Source organism: Egretta garzetta, unplaced genomic scaffold (assembly GCF_000687185.1).
Source record: "Egretta garzetta isolate BGI_Z169 unplaced genomic scaffold, ASM68718v1 scaffold692, whole genome shotgun sequence".
NCBI classification, from domain to species: domain Eukaryota; kingdom Metazoa; phylum Chordata; class Aves; order Pelecaniformes; family Ardeidae; genus Egretta; species Egretta garzetta.
The window spans coordinates 323791-336919 of record NW_009258787.1 but is presented as its reverse complement, the minus strand read 5'-3'; the positions used below and the strand labels follow the sequence as shown (position 1 = coordinate 336919).

Sequence of the window (13129 nt, the reverse complement as noted above, 5' to 3'; positions counted from 1 at the left end):
GGAACAGAGAGCCGGGGAACAGGAACAGGCCACAGCATGTGTGGAAAGCAGAGGCAGTGCCATCTGCTGCTGCAGGAAAACCCATCCTACATTGCCAGGATCCTGCTAATCACACCCAGCAAGTGTTGTTTAACCACAGCCCAATGCCTGATCGATGCAGCGCCTGCAAACACCGATCAGCCCATCACTGAAAGGGTTGAGGAGAAAGGGAGGGCTGTGCAAGGCTCTCCAGTTGATCTTACGGGTCCTGACTGCCACTCTGATGGTGTAGGGCAGATACTGGAGGCAAAACCAGACCAACAGATCTGCTCCCTCCTGATTTGGGAGTTCCCCTCAATTGATCCAAATACTTCTGCTTGCCATGGTTTCCATCCACTGATTCATTCGTTACTGCTGAGTCGTGCCCCCATTGCTCTGCACGGAGCACAGCATAAAGCAGGCATCTCCTCTCAGCCTGGGACCTCTATTCCAAAGCTAGATGAGACCTCTCTTTACAGACTTGCATAACACTCGTCCTTCCCCCTAACATCTCTGAGGCAGCCTATGCGCACTTCTTTGGCAGCACAGAGGAACAGGCATTTCTAGAGCACATCTCATAAGACAGATGAGATGAATTATGCTCTGGAAGCGCCAGTTTCTCCCTGCAGACTGGAAAGGCAGCCTAGAGAAAACGCTCAGATGGAGACTTCCCTGCAGGCATCCAAAACAAGATGTTTGGAAAACAGGAGGCAGCAGCAAGGGACTATTTGAAGGGCTGGTACAAAGGAAAGGGAACCAGCAGCCAGAAGCTGTGGCTTTGGAGGGTCAGGCTGGGTGTTACACAAAAGGGTGGTGTGGCCCTGGTGTGTGGGAGGTGGGACATTCCCATCCTTGGAGGTTGCTGAGACTCGGCCACCAAATAACATACTCAGCCTCGGCTAATACTGGGAATAATCCAAGCTCCTTCTGGGAGCAGGACTAGAGGCCTCCAGCAGCCCCTTCCCACTGACACCTATGGGCAGGAATCGCATCTCCTGCTCAGCTCTCACTGGAACAAAATATCCCATTTCTCCCACAATTAAATGCTGCTAGGGCTTTGCAGAGAATTTAAACTTAGCTACCCGCATCCTCAAAGACCCTGTAATCAGCTGTAACACTGGTTTGGGTTTTATTTACAGAAACACTTGCAGCAAAACAGGATCAATTCCCCCAGGGATTCTCCCCTTAGCTTTTTATTAATGATGCTGGAGAAGACTGATGCACACCGAGAATTTTTTTTTTTCTTACTTGGGACCTGAGAAAATACCAAGTTTCAGCATAGTAAAGGAAGATGTTATTTCTTTCATCAGTTTTCCCCTCCTCTGGTTAGAAATCACAGAGGGGAGGAAATGTCTGTTATTTCTTTTTTTAGCTTCAGTGAAAAACAGGGAAGATTGTTGCTGCCCCAAGACACCCATCCAGCTCGTGAGCCCTCGTCCTCCTCTCTCCTTTCACGCGCTCCCAGGCTCACAGCATCCACTCGGCAGTTCTCAGTTCTCCTCAATCAGCCAAGGTATCATTTATCACAGAAAAGATGAAAGCTCCTTTACCTCAAATATTAGGTAATGTTCTTTGAGTCTGTATTCCTCAGCCTCTTTCGACTTGAGGCTCTTCTCCACAGGATGCAATTTATGCTCTGCTAATTCGTCTGCAATCTGCTTCATTTTATTTTCATGAGACTTCAGCTGTTCCTCCTGCCAAGAGAAGCGTGTCAGGTATTAAGAAGTAGGAGCGCAGCACCCGAGCGCCCCACCTGCCCTCTGATGCGGGATCTGTCTCTGCGAGGGCGCGAGCTTAGCTGCTCTGCTGGAGCCAAAGGTGGGCAGTACCTTTGCAAGTTCATCTGATAAGAAGCAGCTGAAACACAGGGATTTGGGTGACATCAGGACTCGTGCATCGCAAGTGCCAAGAGCGGATTTCTCTGGCACCTGGGCTTCTTTAGCAGCATAAACACGAAATGCTCTGCCTCCTTTAACAGCCAAGCAGAACCAGAAGTGTCCCAAGAGCTGCTCACCCTGCTCTTTTTTGAGATAAAAGTACTCCCCCCCCACCCCCCAATCTGGGCTCTGAGGAAGGCAACATCTGGCCACATTTTTTTTCTCTGCTCTGCAGTTTCAGGCTGTTCTCCCCTTTGCTAGGGGACAGTGGCAGTGTGCCCCTACTTTCTGGAGGTGACAAGGAATGTTGGGCTTTCCCTGGACAGTGCAAACAAAAGCTGCTCTTTGGATGGCAGCTGCCCATTGCCCTCGGCTAACTGAGCCTTAGGTAGCCATGGTCTGCTTCTCCGTGCCCCCTTGCTTCCAGAAAACCTTCCCCACTGAGTGGGACTCAGACTCCCCCTTCGTCTGGGGCTTTTTGGCTTGAGAAACAACAGGGTGCCTCCTCCGAGCGCCACCTCCAAGCGCCACCTCCAAGCGCCACCTCCGAGCGCCAACTTCAAGTGCCACCTCCATGTGCCATGCTATAGAATAAACCAGGGCTGTAGCCAGTTGTGGGGCACAGTAGCCCCAGCTGTTTGAACTCCAACAACAGAAAGGTGCTGGGATGTGGTGGGCAAAGAGCAACAGGCCGGAATCAACATCCATACAGGCAGGCGTGTGTGCATGGAGTTGCTTTGTAGCCATTGCAAAGGACACATTGGCCAGACAGCGGGAATTGCCAAGGTCTGTCCAAGCCACCCACTCCACTCCCCTATTCCTGCCCTGAGCTCCTGAATGTCTCTGTGAGATGGGAGCTGGGGGAGCTGCAGAGGGGCTCAAACCGAGCTGCATGCCGAAGGGTGGGCTGGGCGCTGGGCACCCCTCCATTGCTCCTTCTCTCACTCATTACCTGGCACAGCTTGGTCATGGATGAAGGCAGGAGGGGGCGGCAGAACTTCTTCATGGAGCAGATTGCAGCTGGGAAGGCTGGGGCAGAGAAAATGGCAGCAACAAGGTTGATTCTCAGGATCCAGGAGAGCATTTCTTCCTTACTTCTGTTATGGAGGAGGGGAGAAAAGAGGGGGTGTCTGTAAATGCTCCTGACCTGGGACCAGCCAGCTCAGAACAGCCCTGGAGCCACCTGCCCTCTGGAGGGCCATCAGTGGCCTGGCTTTGAAGCCATTTCTGAGCCACCCTGGGTTGTAAACTGAGGAAAACACCGGCTAATTGGCTCCTCTACAGTGCCCTAATGATCTCAGGGCTGTTGTCCCGAAGTCATGGCAGCCCTGCCTTCCTCATCTGGCTGCATTCCTTGAGGAGCTGGGGAGAGGTAGCACAGCGTCAAGGGCCAAAGATATCCTGCTCTTTGGAGAGTGAAAGCCACACAACAGCAGTCTCATGGAGCAAGGAGGAACCCTCAGTTGTGTCATTTGTGGGACACTGCCCAGGGTCCCTCATCAGATCTGTTCAGGCACTGTTTCCCCCAGCCTTCAAGTGGGTTTTCGCTGCACAAATTCAGATGCCATGCTTTAGCTTTGGGGACGTTAGTACCCCAGCCCAACCTACAGACAACGTCACTATCTCAGCAGGAGGCAAGAAAAACGTCAGACAGGAGATGATTCAATCATGCTTCATACTTATTAGCAGAGCAGCTTTCCTCTGCAATGGACTGAGGAAGAAAGAAGGTAGAGCCTGGCTGGGGAGACCTCTTGAATGAGCTTTAGACATTTTCCCCATCAAAAGCTGATGAGGTTCCCCTTAGCTCCCCAGTTCAATGCACCATATAGATCTTCTCCCTTCCACAGGCTGACAATGGAAGTCAGTAAGGGGAGCCTTCTACTCAGCCCTTCACATCCCAGTCCATCCTACTCAGCCCACCTTGGTGACAGATGACAATGACAGAATCCCAGAATCATAGAATCCCAGAATCAGAGAATCCCAGAATCAGAGAATCCCAGGTTGGAAGGGATCTCCAGGATCATCTGGTCCAACCTTTCTAGGTAAGAACACAGTCTAGACAAGATGGCCCAGCACCCTGTCCAGCTGAGTCCAATGTGGCAGAGTCAACCCCTCTCCTGGGCAGATTATTCCAAGGGTTGACTGTTCTCATGGGGAAACATTTCCCTCTCCTGTCCAATCGACATCTCCCCCAGAGCAACTTGTGTCCATTCCCCCTTGTCCTCTCCATGGGACTCCTTGTGACAAGGGAGTCTCCATCTTCCCTGTAGCCACCCCTAGGTACTGGTACATGGAGATGAGACCCCTTCTGAGCCTCCTTTGCTCCAGGCTGAACAAACCCAGTGCTCTCGGCCCATCCCCATACGGCTGAGAGAGGCTTCCCAGCCCTTGGGTCACCTTGGTGGCCCTGCTCTGGGCCCCTCCAGCCTGCCCACAGCTTTTTTGGGACCAGAACTTGGCACAGGATTCCAGGTGGGGCCTGGCCAGCGCTGAGAGGAGTGGGATGATGACTCCCTTATCCCTGCTGGTGATGCCCTTGGTGACACCCCCCCAGCACCCTGTTGGCCACCTTGGCCATAGCAGCACCCTGCTCACTCCTGTGGAGCTTGTTGGCCACCAGGACCCCCAGGCCCCTTCCCAAAGAGCCGCTCTCCAGCCAGGTGGATCCCAGCCTGTGCTGCACTCCTGGATTGTGTTTTCCCAGGTGTAAGACCTTACTCTTGTTGGTGTTGAGCTTCATAAGGTTTTTGTTATCCCACTCTTCCAGCCTATCCAGGTCCAGGAGAAAGGACCTCCAGGACTGACACACAGATACCAGAGTGACAGGTAGAAGCTGCGACCCCGTGGCCAAGCCCTTTGCACATCCCTACAGACCTCACCCTCAGCCCTCCTTCTCAGAACCTTCCTCCCCCCCCAGTTTTGTCCCCTAATGCCTGCGTTGATCTGGTCAGGTTGGAGGGACTTGGGCTGCCCACCCCGGCTCTGTGGGAAGAGCTGGCACTTACGGGGCCTGGAAGAGGAAGACTCTCCAGTCAGCTGTCTTCAGCTTGAGCACGTTGGACTTCTTGCTGTAGTCAGAGGCTTTCGTGGCTAAGGCGTGGTGCACACGGATGGCATTTTTCAGATCCACTTCAGAGAGGTCTTTGTCAGGTTTATATTCATCCTGTGAAGAGGAACGTTAATTGGATAATGACAGCACTAACATTTGCGGGCTACTTTAATGAACCTGCCTGTCTCTCTGTGCTATAATCACAGAGTGCCGAGACCAGGAAAAGCACTGCTTTGTACAGTAAATGCTAGGAGCTGATAATGATAATAATTAACATCTGGCAACTTCTTCCATCATTAAGTTCACTGGGAAGATGTGAAGAAGGAGATGAAAGTTTTAAATGTAATTATCAATAGTTATCTCTAACACGGCACACGCCTGAGGCTTTGGGGGAAGGCGCGAGGCAGGGGCCGGGTTTCTGCAGAGCTTCACCCGCGGCGCAGGGCTCGAGCTGGGATGCAGCTCCCTGCCTTGGTGCCGCCGCTTTGCGGGGCAGAGGATTGGGGCTGGGGTTTTACACCATCTGGGGCAGCCCTGGAACCATTCCTGCAGCCAGAGCACCTCCGCGCGGGTGTGGGGCGTGCTGGGCAGCGGCCAGGCGGAGCATGGCCCACCCGAACCACGCTTGGTCGCTCGTTAGTACATGTGCGCCTTCGGCATGGTCTCTCGTGTAATTCATTAGCCTGGCACTGGAAAACTGCAGCAGCATTCCCTGGATTCTGGCTTTACTTTCTCCACTGCGGGACAATTTCACACAAGTAGGGAATGCAGCAATAACTGTATACGCATATATTTTATAAGCGGATAGACAATACCCAACATGGGATCCTGAAAGGATGATCTTGGCACAGCTCTTTTTAGGGGAAGAAAAGGATTTCAGTCAGTCCTGTGTTTACCCTTTGTTTTTCCAGGACTGTGCTCCCGACCACTGGAAGCCGCAGCTTCTCTCCCACCCTGCACCCTTGCTAGCAGGTCCAGCCAGGCGCTGAGGTGGAGGGATGGACAGATGGATGGACGGATGGATGCATGCACACATGGATAAGTGGATGTCAGGAAACCTGTCCCTGGCTAAAACAAGCCACCACCCCAACTGTGTTAGAGGCTGTGGGTGTCCCTGCCTCGCCCTGCTGATTACGGTGCAAACCTACAGGACTAATTCGCTCGTTTGTTTTGCTTTCCTTGACTGTCCTTGGCTTCAGCACAGGGGCAGCTCTGTCCAGTGGTGCTGGTCTATGCCTCCCAGTCCTCCCTTAGATTTCAAGCTAGAGCTTGGTCTGTTCTGCAGATTTGAAAAAAGACAGTTTTTCTTCTGTGTCCTGGTGGTACAAACCCAGCCGTTCAGGGAGAAGCCACGCGACAGTCTCCTGGTTGCTCACCCTGGCCAACAATGCTGTTCTCTGGTGTAGGGTCAGAAAGGTCTCCCCTCTGTGCTCCTCAGGGCACCAGGGACCAGCAGTCCCCAGCCTACAGATGTGGGTCACCCTTGCTCCTGATGGGAAATAAGCTTCTGAAGCCTTTCCTTCCCTCCTTTTTTGAAGCAATCCTCCCATCTGGGAGAGTGGTTGCCATACTGTGTCACCAGCCTTGCGCAAAGAAATGCCATGGGCCCCAGAGCCCAGAAATGCCTGGCATGGGTGTCTGGCTCACGCAACTGCCTTCTTCAGGGTGCACCCCAAAGAAAAGCCCTGGCTTCCCAGCAGAGGAAGGGGTATGTGCTGCAGGCACCCTCGTTCAGACGGACTGCGCTGTGGGGCGGTATAGACGACCCTCCCACAGGGGACTTCAGTAGCCAGAGGAATGGGCTGTTAGCCTTTTAACAAAGAAAAAGAAATGCTTTGCCTTGTGACGACCTAACATGCCACCCCACTTGGAGAGGAATCGCTGCTTGAAGAAGACATTGCTGCTCAGGCCTCATATCTTGTAGAGAGAATTCCAATTCTGGATGTTCTTCTAAGGCTGAAGCTCTTCAGATCTGAATAAATCTGACTGCGATGCCCATGATCTCTTATTTCAAGATAAGCTTTCTGAAAATACAGTGCAAATAGCTCAGCTTAATGGCACGTGGCAAGGAGAAACTGCCGTGGCTGCAAACAGGTTTGGCTAATGCAGATCTTCAGCATGACTTGTATCACCATGCCTTTGCTGACGTCAGGCTCACAGGCATCAACGCAGGTGTAAGGAAAAGCCAAATCTTCTTTTTCTAGCACCAGGCCCAGTCGATCATGGCAAGGTTGACTCAAGCAGGTCCTCTCTACCTTCTACCTCCCTATGGGTAGAAACAGGCGGCGTTCGCAGGAGCGCGGGTGCTGGAGGCTCAGCCCTGCACGGGCCGGCTCTGCCGGGAAGCTCATGGTGGTGCCTGTGCCGCCGTGGCCATGATGCTCGCGCGGCTGGCGCCACCGCAGCGCCCAGCGCTCACACCACAGCGTGGGCCATACCCATATGTGGGCTGTAACCCCATTGCCCTTCAGCAAAGCATGGCAGCTCTGCTCCGAAGCCTCCAGCCGCTCCCCTATGTTTTGCCCCACTCCCTTTTTGAGCTCTGGTGTAAGTTTAAGTGTGTGCATAAACTGCTGCTGAGGAAGGGACGTGTCCAAAACCGTAGCAGTAACACAGACGCTTTCAGTGAAGGGTAATGGTTTTAAACTAAAACAGGGTAGGTTTAGACTAGATATAAGGAAGAAATTCTTTCCAATGAGGGTGGTGAAACCCTGGCAGGGGTTGCCCAGAGAGGGGGTGGAGGCCCCATCCCTGGGAACATTCCAGGCCAGGTTGGCCGGGGCTGTGAGCAACCTGATGTGGTTAAAGGTGTCCCTGCTCCTGCAGGGGGGTTGGGCTGGGTGACCTCTAGGGGTCCCTTCCAACCCAAAGCATTCTATGATTCTATGATCCTGGTCTAAATCTCAAAGAAACTGGTTTATACTAAAAGATCAGCAGTGTCATCTTTGGAGAAACTTCAGGCAATGTTTTGTCCATGCTATGGCGCCACGAACCCCACTCTCACTTTTTTCCTGGTATCATCCTGCCGTACATTGCCTGGCAAGGGGGTTATTTGGTATCACAGGGCTGTTGGATTGTTGTCTTATGTGTCCTGCGCTGTTCACACAGGTCACTGGGAAATGGTCCAGGAAGCCTGTGCCACACCATTCCAGTCACCCTTGGCCCCCAGCCCTTGAACGGCAACATGTTTATTTTCCCCTTGCTTCTCCAGGTGTAGGATGTCGGGGTTCAGCAATTCTCAGTGCCTGTTTTGGGGATATCTTCTGCAGGAATTGAGCCCCAGTGTGGACACTTTGTTTTGGAATCCCTCTAAATTACTTTCATTCACTTTCAGCTTTTAATGCTGATGGTTCATGTGCCTCTCCTGCCTGCACAAAGGATCTGCTTAACATGCATGACCACCCCTTGCCTGGGCTTAGCTGCTGCCACGGAAGCGCTTCACGGTGTATTTGGTTCACTCTGCTGATGCCAGCCCTCTCCTGCTGCCCACCCCTGCCAGTGAGTGGTGGGAGACCCACAGCTAGTGCGAGCTCCCCAGCTCAAAGCTGGTTTTGTTAAGAAAAAGCATCTGTCCCTTGGAACTGTCTCTGTAGGGCACCTGGGTGGGGTGAGAGCCCAGCGTATTGGCCCTGCTGCCCCCTCCTCTGGACTCAGCACCAGCCCTGAGCAGTGGTGGGGGTATGGACATGGAGCTACAGACACTTCTCATGCTCTGGCTTGAGAGTGGGCTTTCCTTCAGCCCACATCCACCAGCCTCAACAAACCATTTAACCAGGAAAACTGACCGCTGAGCCCTTTTCAGTCTGCTCATGAACTTGGTGCTCCAGGTAGCCCTACCTGGCAAGGGCCTGCCTGCATGGGACAGCACCCGCGGCTCGGGGCTGCACTGGGAACTCCTTCAGGGTTGGGGACTGCAAGGGCAGACCCTGCGGGAAGACCTTGCACCCTCTCCAGTACTTCCATATAAAAGCACCTCATGCTTTATAGCTCTCCATCATTCCTCTCAACACCCCTCCGTGTGTAGTGATTAAGGGTTATTATCCCCATTTCACAGAGGTGAAGTAAGTTGCCAAAGGCCATGGAGTGAGTCAGTGCCCAGTGCAGATTAGAGCGGGGGAGAGGTGTGCCTTGCTTCCAAGCCTGCATTTCTTCTTCGAGACTGTGCTGCACCCCTTTAGGGGATCAAGCAATCACTTGGGCAGACTATGCTAGAACACGCTAATCCAGCAATTAACACTGGCAAGTCAACGACATGTGACATCTCTACATCAGCAGCTTTATGGCTGCTGTCTGAATTGCTTCTCACCGACTGACTTCTACCTGCCCACCCACCCACTCTTCTGCCTATCTTATGTCCACCTCCCTCTGTATCTGGCCATTCCTCCCTTCTGTACATCTGTCTCCTCAGAATCTCCTTCCCCCTTTCTCTCACCCTTATTTCTACTCAGCTTGCTCCCCAGTAGTTTCCTCTTAAACTTACGGGAATTTCCTATTAAAGCCTAGATCCCTGGTTTGGTCTGAGTGAAAAACTGGAAGAGGCTGAACCTGTGCTCCATGGAATCAGGTGGGTCTGGAAGCAGGTACTTTCTCCTTTATCTTCACATCAGAAAATCTTTTTCCCGATGATTTGTGCTCAAGCCAGGTTCTACCTTATGTTTATCTGCAGGCACCTTCTCCTGAGAGCCTGGGAGGCTGGGACAGTGTTTCCTTCCTGCATTGTGCAACTCTCTTGTTCTGCAAAGCGCCCCACAGGCAAGGAATTGCACTAAGAATTGACAGGGCAGGTGGATGTTTACCCGCTCTGTTGTGGTGCTGGGAATGTTTGGAAGTGGCAGGGCAAGGACTTTGTCTTCATGGTCTCATCCTTCTGTCCTATCTCTGCAAGCCTGACAGACACTGTCTAAGGCTGAGCCCAGCCCAAGGAACCCTCTGAACAGGACCATGCACAGTCTGGCAGTAGCTTATGACTAAAAAACCCCTCTTTGCCCAAATCCTTTGCCCAAACGTTCCTCAAGTTAATTTTTGGTTTTGTTCCAAACACTAATTCCTTGGGGCACCCTTGGCAACTCCGGTCCCTCCTGCTAACTACACGTCAGTCACGGCTGTTATTTATCAGATGCTTCCATAACCTAGACAAACCTTAGGTGCTTTGCTTCTTTGGTCCTTGCCCGTAAAGGAAGCCCTCAGTCTCTTAACCATTTGCTCCTGAAGGTCATCTGGAGAGGAACACCGGTCTTCTAACTGCCACATCAATTTTGTCCTCACTCTCTTTTTAAATTCTACATGCCTAGTAGTAACAAAATGAACTGCGTTAATGTAACGGTCTGGGTGGTTACTGCTGCCAGCTCTGTAGAGCAAAGAAAACCCAACCCCTCTGCCCATCAGCAGCAATGACACTCGGTCCTGGCTTCACAGCTCCTTCTAGTGCTGGCCAAGCAGTCAGGAAAATCTTCTTGATTTTGGTCTGGTAAACTGGATTTTGTTTCAGCATGGGAAGAAAATTCTGTCCTGAAAGTGGATTTCATTCCAAACAGACAGGCTCATCCCATGAGATGCCCTAAAGTCCTTGGTGAAAATTTCACTTGGATCCAAATGGTTCCTGTGATTTTGATGAAATTGTGGGTTTTTTTCCATAGAAAAACTGCCATAAAATTAAATGTTGATGGTAGGTCTGTACAACTTGAATCCTCATGCATCACCCATGGGCAGCATGAGGACCTCTTCGGTGGACTCCATGTGGAGACTTGCAACGAGAGAAGAGACTGCGGTGTAGGAAGAGTGCCGCTGCCTTGCAGAATGCCGCACTTAGAGGGCTGGAGAAGAGCTGGGCTCTCCTTTATGCTGCAGCTTCCCTCAGCGGCAGGGCAGAGTAGCAAGGGTGTAAATACACCACTTGGCTAAGGGCAACCCTCACTGTAAATTATGATCGGCTGCCAGATTTCTGTTGGCTTTGTGACATGCGCCATAGGATCTGGCAAAACATGAGAATCATTGGGGTGTGCTACGAGCTCTGAGTCATAATTCCGTGCTGCCCTGAGGATCTTTCTGCCTTTCTTATATAATCCAGTGTTTGTTTACTCCCATTGCTTTGGAGATAATGCTGCAATACATAAGAACATCTGCCCACAGGGAGTGCTGTTCCAGCAAGGTGAGTTCAATGGGTTACGGCGCAGCGTGTGCTGCTAAGGTAGTTCAGACCTAGTTCAGTGGGTGATGCCGTTTGCATCATGAACGGACATTTGGCATCCGTGGCTGGCTCACACTGACGTTCAGGTGAGCCCTTATCCAGGCTCCTTGGGTTTTCCCACGGAAAAGACTATCCATGGAAAACCTCCTAGCATCCAAGGGTCTTGAAAGGCAGAGATCTCGGTTTTACAGCATGCAGAGAAGCTCTTCCATGGTGACTTTGCTTCCCATGAGGACCTGGATTTATACTTGTGTTGACTAGAGGTGGCTACAGAATAAACAGAGGTGAAGAGAAGCAGAAAGTGTGACTTGGCGACCCATGGCAGGACCCAGCTCAGAAAGGTCCTGAAGAAGAAGAGAAACTTTAAGCATGGTCCATACCAGACTCAGTGAAGCTGCTCATAATCAGATCTATGCCAGAAAATCAAACAATAGGCAGGACAACACTGGTCTGATGCTCCATGGCTTCAGCTTCCTATCGCATGTGTCTCCAACATCCTACTTCACCTACTCCATATCATCTGTTCGTTCATCCTCCCCAACAGCTCCTACTTGCAGGGACACCTGTGCAGAAAGCTTGCCTCAGTGTTCCCTCTTTCATACTTCTTCCTGTATGGCCCCTTTTGAGGCCGTGAATAGTGCCCTTGGCATGAACACCACCACCAAAGGTGACGGCATCCTCCAGTTCTGTACGCTGGTCTCTGGAGGAGCTCTGCAGATGTCCATGCATGTATTAGGACATGGATTCAGCCCTACTTGCATCTATGGGTCTTCCTGCTTAGGACAGCACGACTGCTTTGGAGACAGCACAAAACAGCAAACGTCCACCACGGTTACCTTTTGCAAATAAAGGACAGTCCCTTTAAGCACAGCATAAAATTTCTTCCAACCTCTTCTTCCTCTGGGAGCTAAAAAAGGAAGAACATTTAATTATACATGTCTGCTTCTGCCAGCGCTGCTCAACCTTCACATTTCTGGCAAAACCAACCCTTCTCCTGACCCACCACAGGCACGTGCTGATGCCCAGACCTCACACACCTCCAAGCTATCGCTAATGAGTGGTGTGTCTGCAGGGACGTGTGTTTGAGAGACATGGGCTGGGAGATGCGGCCTCCCATCAGGAACACAAGCAAGTCAAAACCAGAGGTGAGCTGGTACCAGTGGACACGTGCAGGAAGTCTCTGCTCCTCCAAACCCAGGTTCATGTTCCTTGGACTAAATGATTGAGGAGCAGAGACATTCCCTGAGCTCCTCTGATTCAGAGGAGTTAGGCAGACATACCCTGGATAAGGCAGCTTCTGTTCCCCTGAGGAGGGAGCATTTCCACCAGCCATCTTGATGGACCTGGGGACAGAGAGCTTGCTGGAAGCTGGAGAGGGATGGGTGGTGAGGGGAGCCATCTACATCACCACAAGAAGCTGATCCTCCAGGCATGGGCTATTAAGAGAGTGCTGGAAGCAAGGGAGGCCTTTGGTGGTAAACTCTGCTCAAGACTTTTCATCAGCTGCCGTGACTGGGCCAATCATACCAGTTAGCAAAAGGGGTTAGCCAAGGTCTCAGTAATCTCTGCTCTTCAACGGTTCCCAGATAGATTTTCCTTGACCTTTCCTGTAATCCCATATGCTGACAGCAGAGCTACGAGGCATCCTATTGCCCAGCCAGCACACTGCAGAATATGGACAGGAAGAAAGCTTCAAAGACCAGACTGTCCCCAAGGTCAGGGCTGGGGCTGACAACTGCTGTGGAACCAGCCTCGCCCCACTGCTCAGAGTGGGGGATTCAAGATTATGCCCATGAACAGGATGGAAGACCAGGTCTGTCTGTGTGGGACGGGCACTGTTAGGTTCCTCAGCAGTGAGAAGGGAAGACTGAGGCCTCCTGAAAACATTCACGTCTACAAATGCCTCAAAGCACCCTCCTTTCCCTGTCCCCTGGCACTCATGGATCTGGGGAGCTCTCTTGTGTTCCCTGGGACACGGTGAGGCAATGCCTTCAGCAG

General features: G+C 51.9%; 1 protein-coding gene across 1 annotated transcript in view; it reads right to left on the bottom strand.

Annotated features, from left to right (window-relative positions):
• Positions 1-13129, bottom strand: part of PSD2 (pleckstrin and Sec7 domain containing 2) — a 47492-nt gene that overhangs the window by 219 nt on the left and 34144 nt on the right. Inside the window, exons 12-15 of the mRNA XM_035889213.1 lie at positions 11968-12038; positions 4901-5058; positions 2848-2992; positions 1555-1712 (exon numbers count right to left, since the gene is read on the bottom strand). Coding sequence (XP_035745106.1) covers positions 1555-1712; positions 2848-2992; positions 4901-5058; positions 11968-12038 — 532 coding nt within the window. The remainder of the gene's footprint in view (positions 1-1554; positions 1713-2847; positions 2993-4900; positions 5059-11967; positions 12039-13129) is intronic.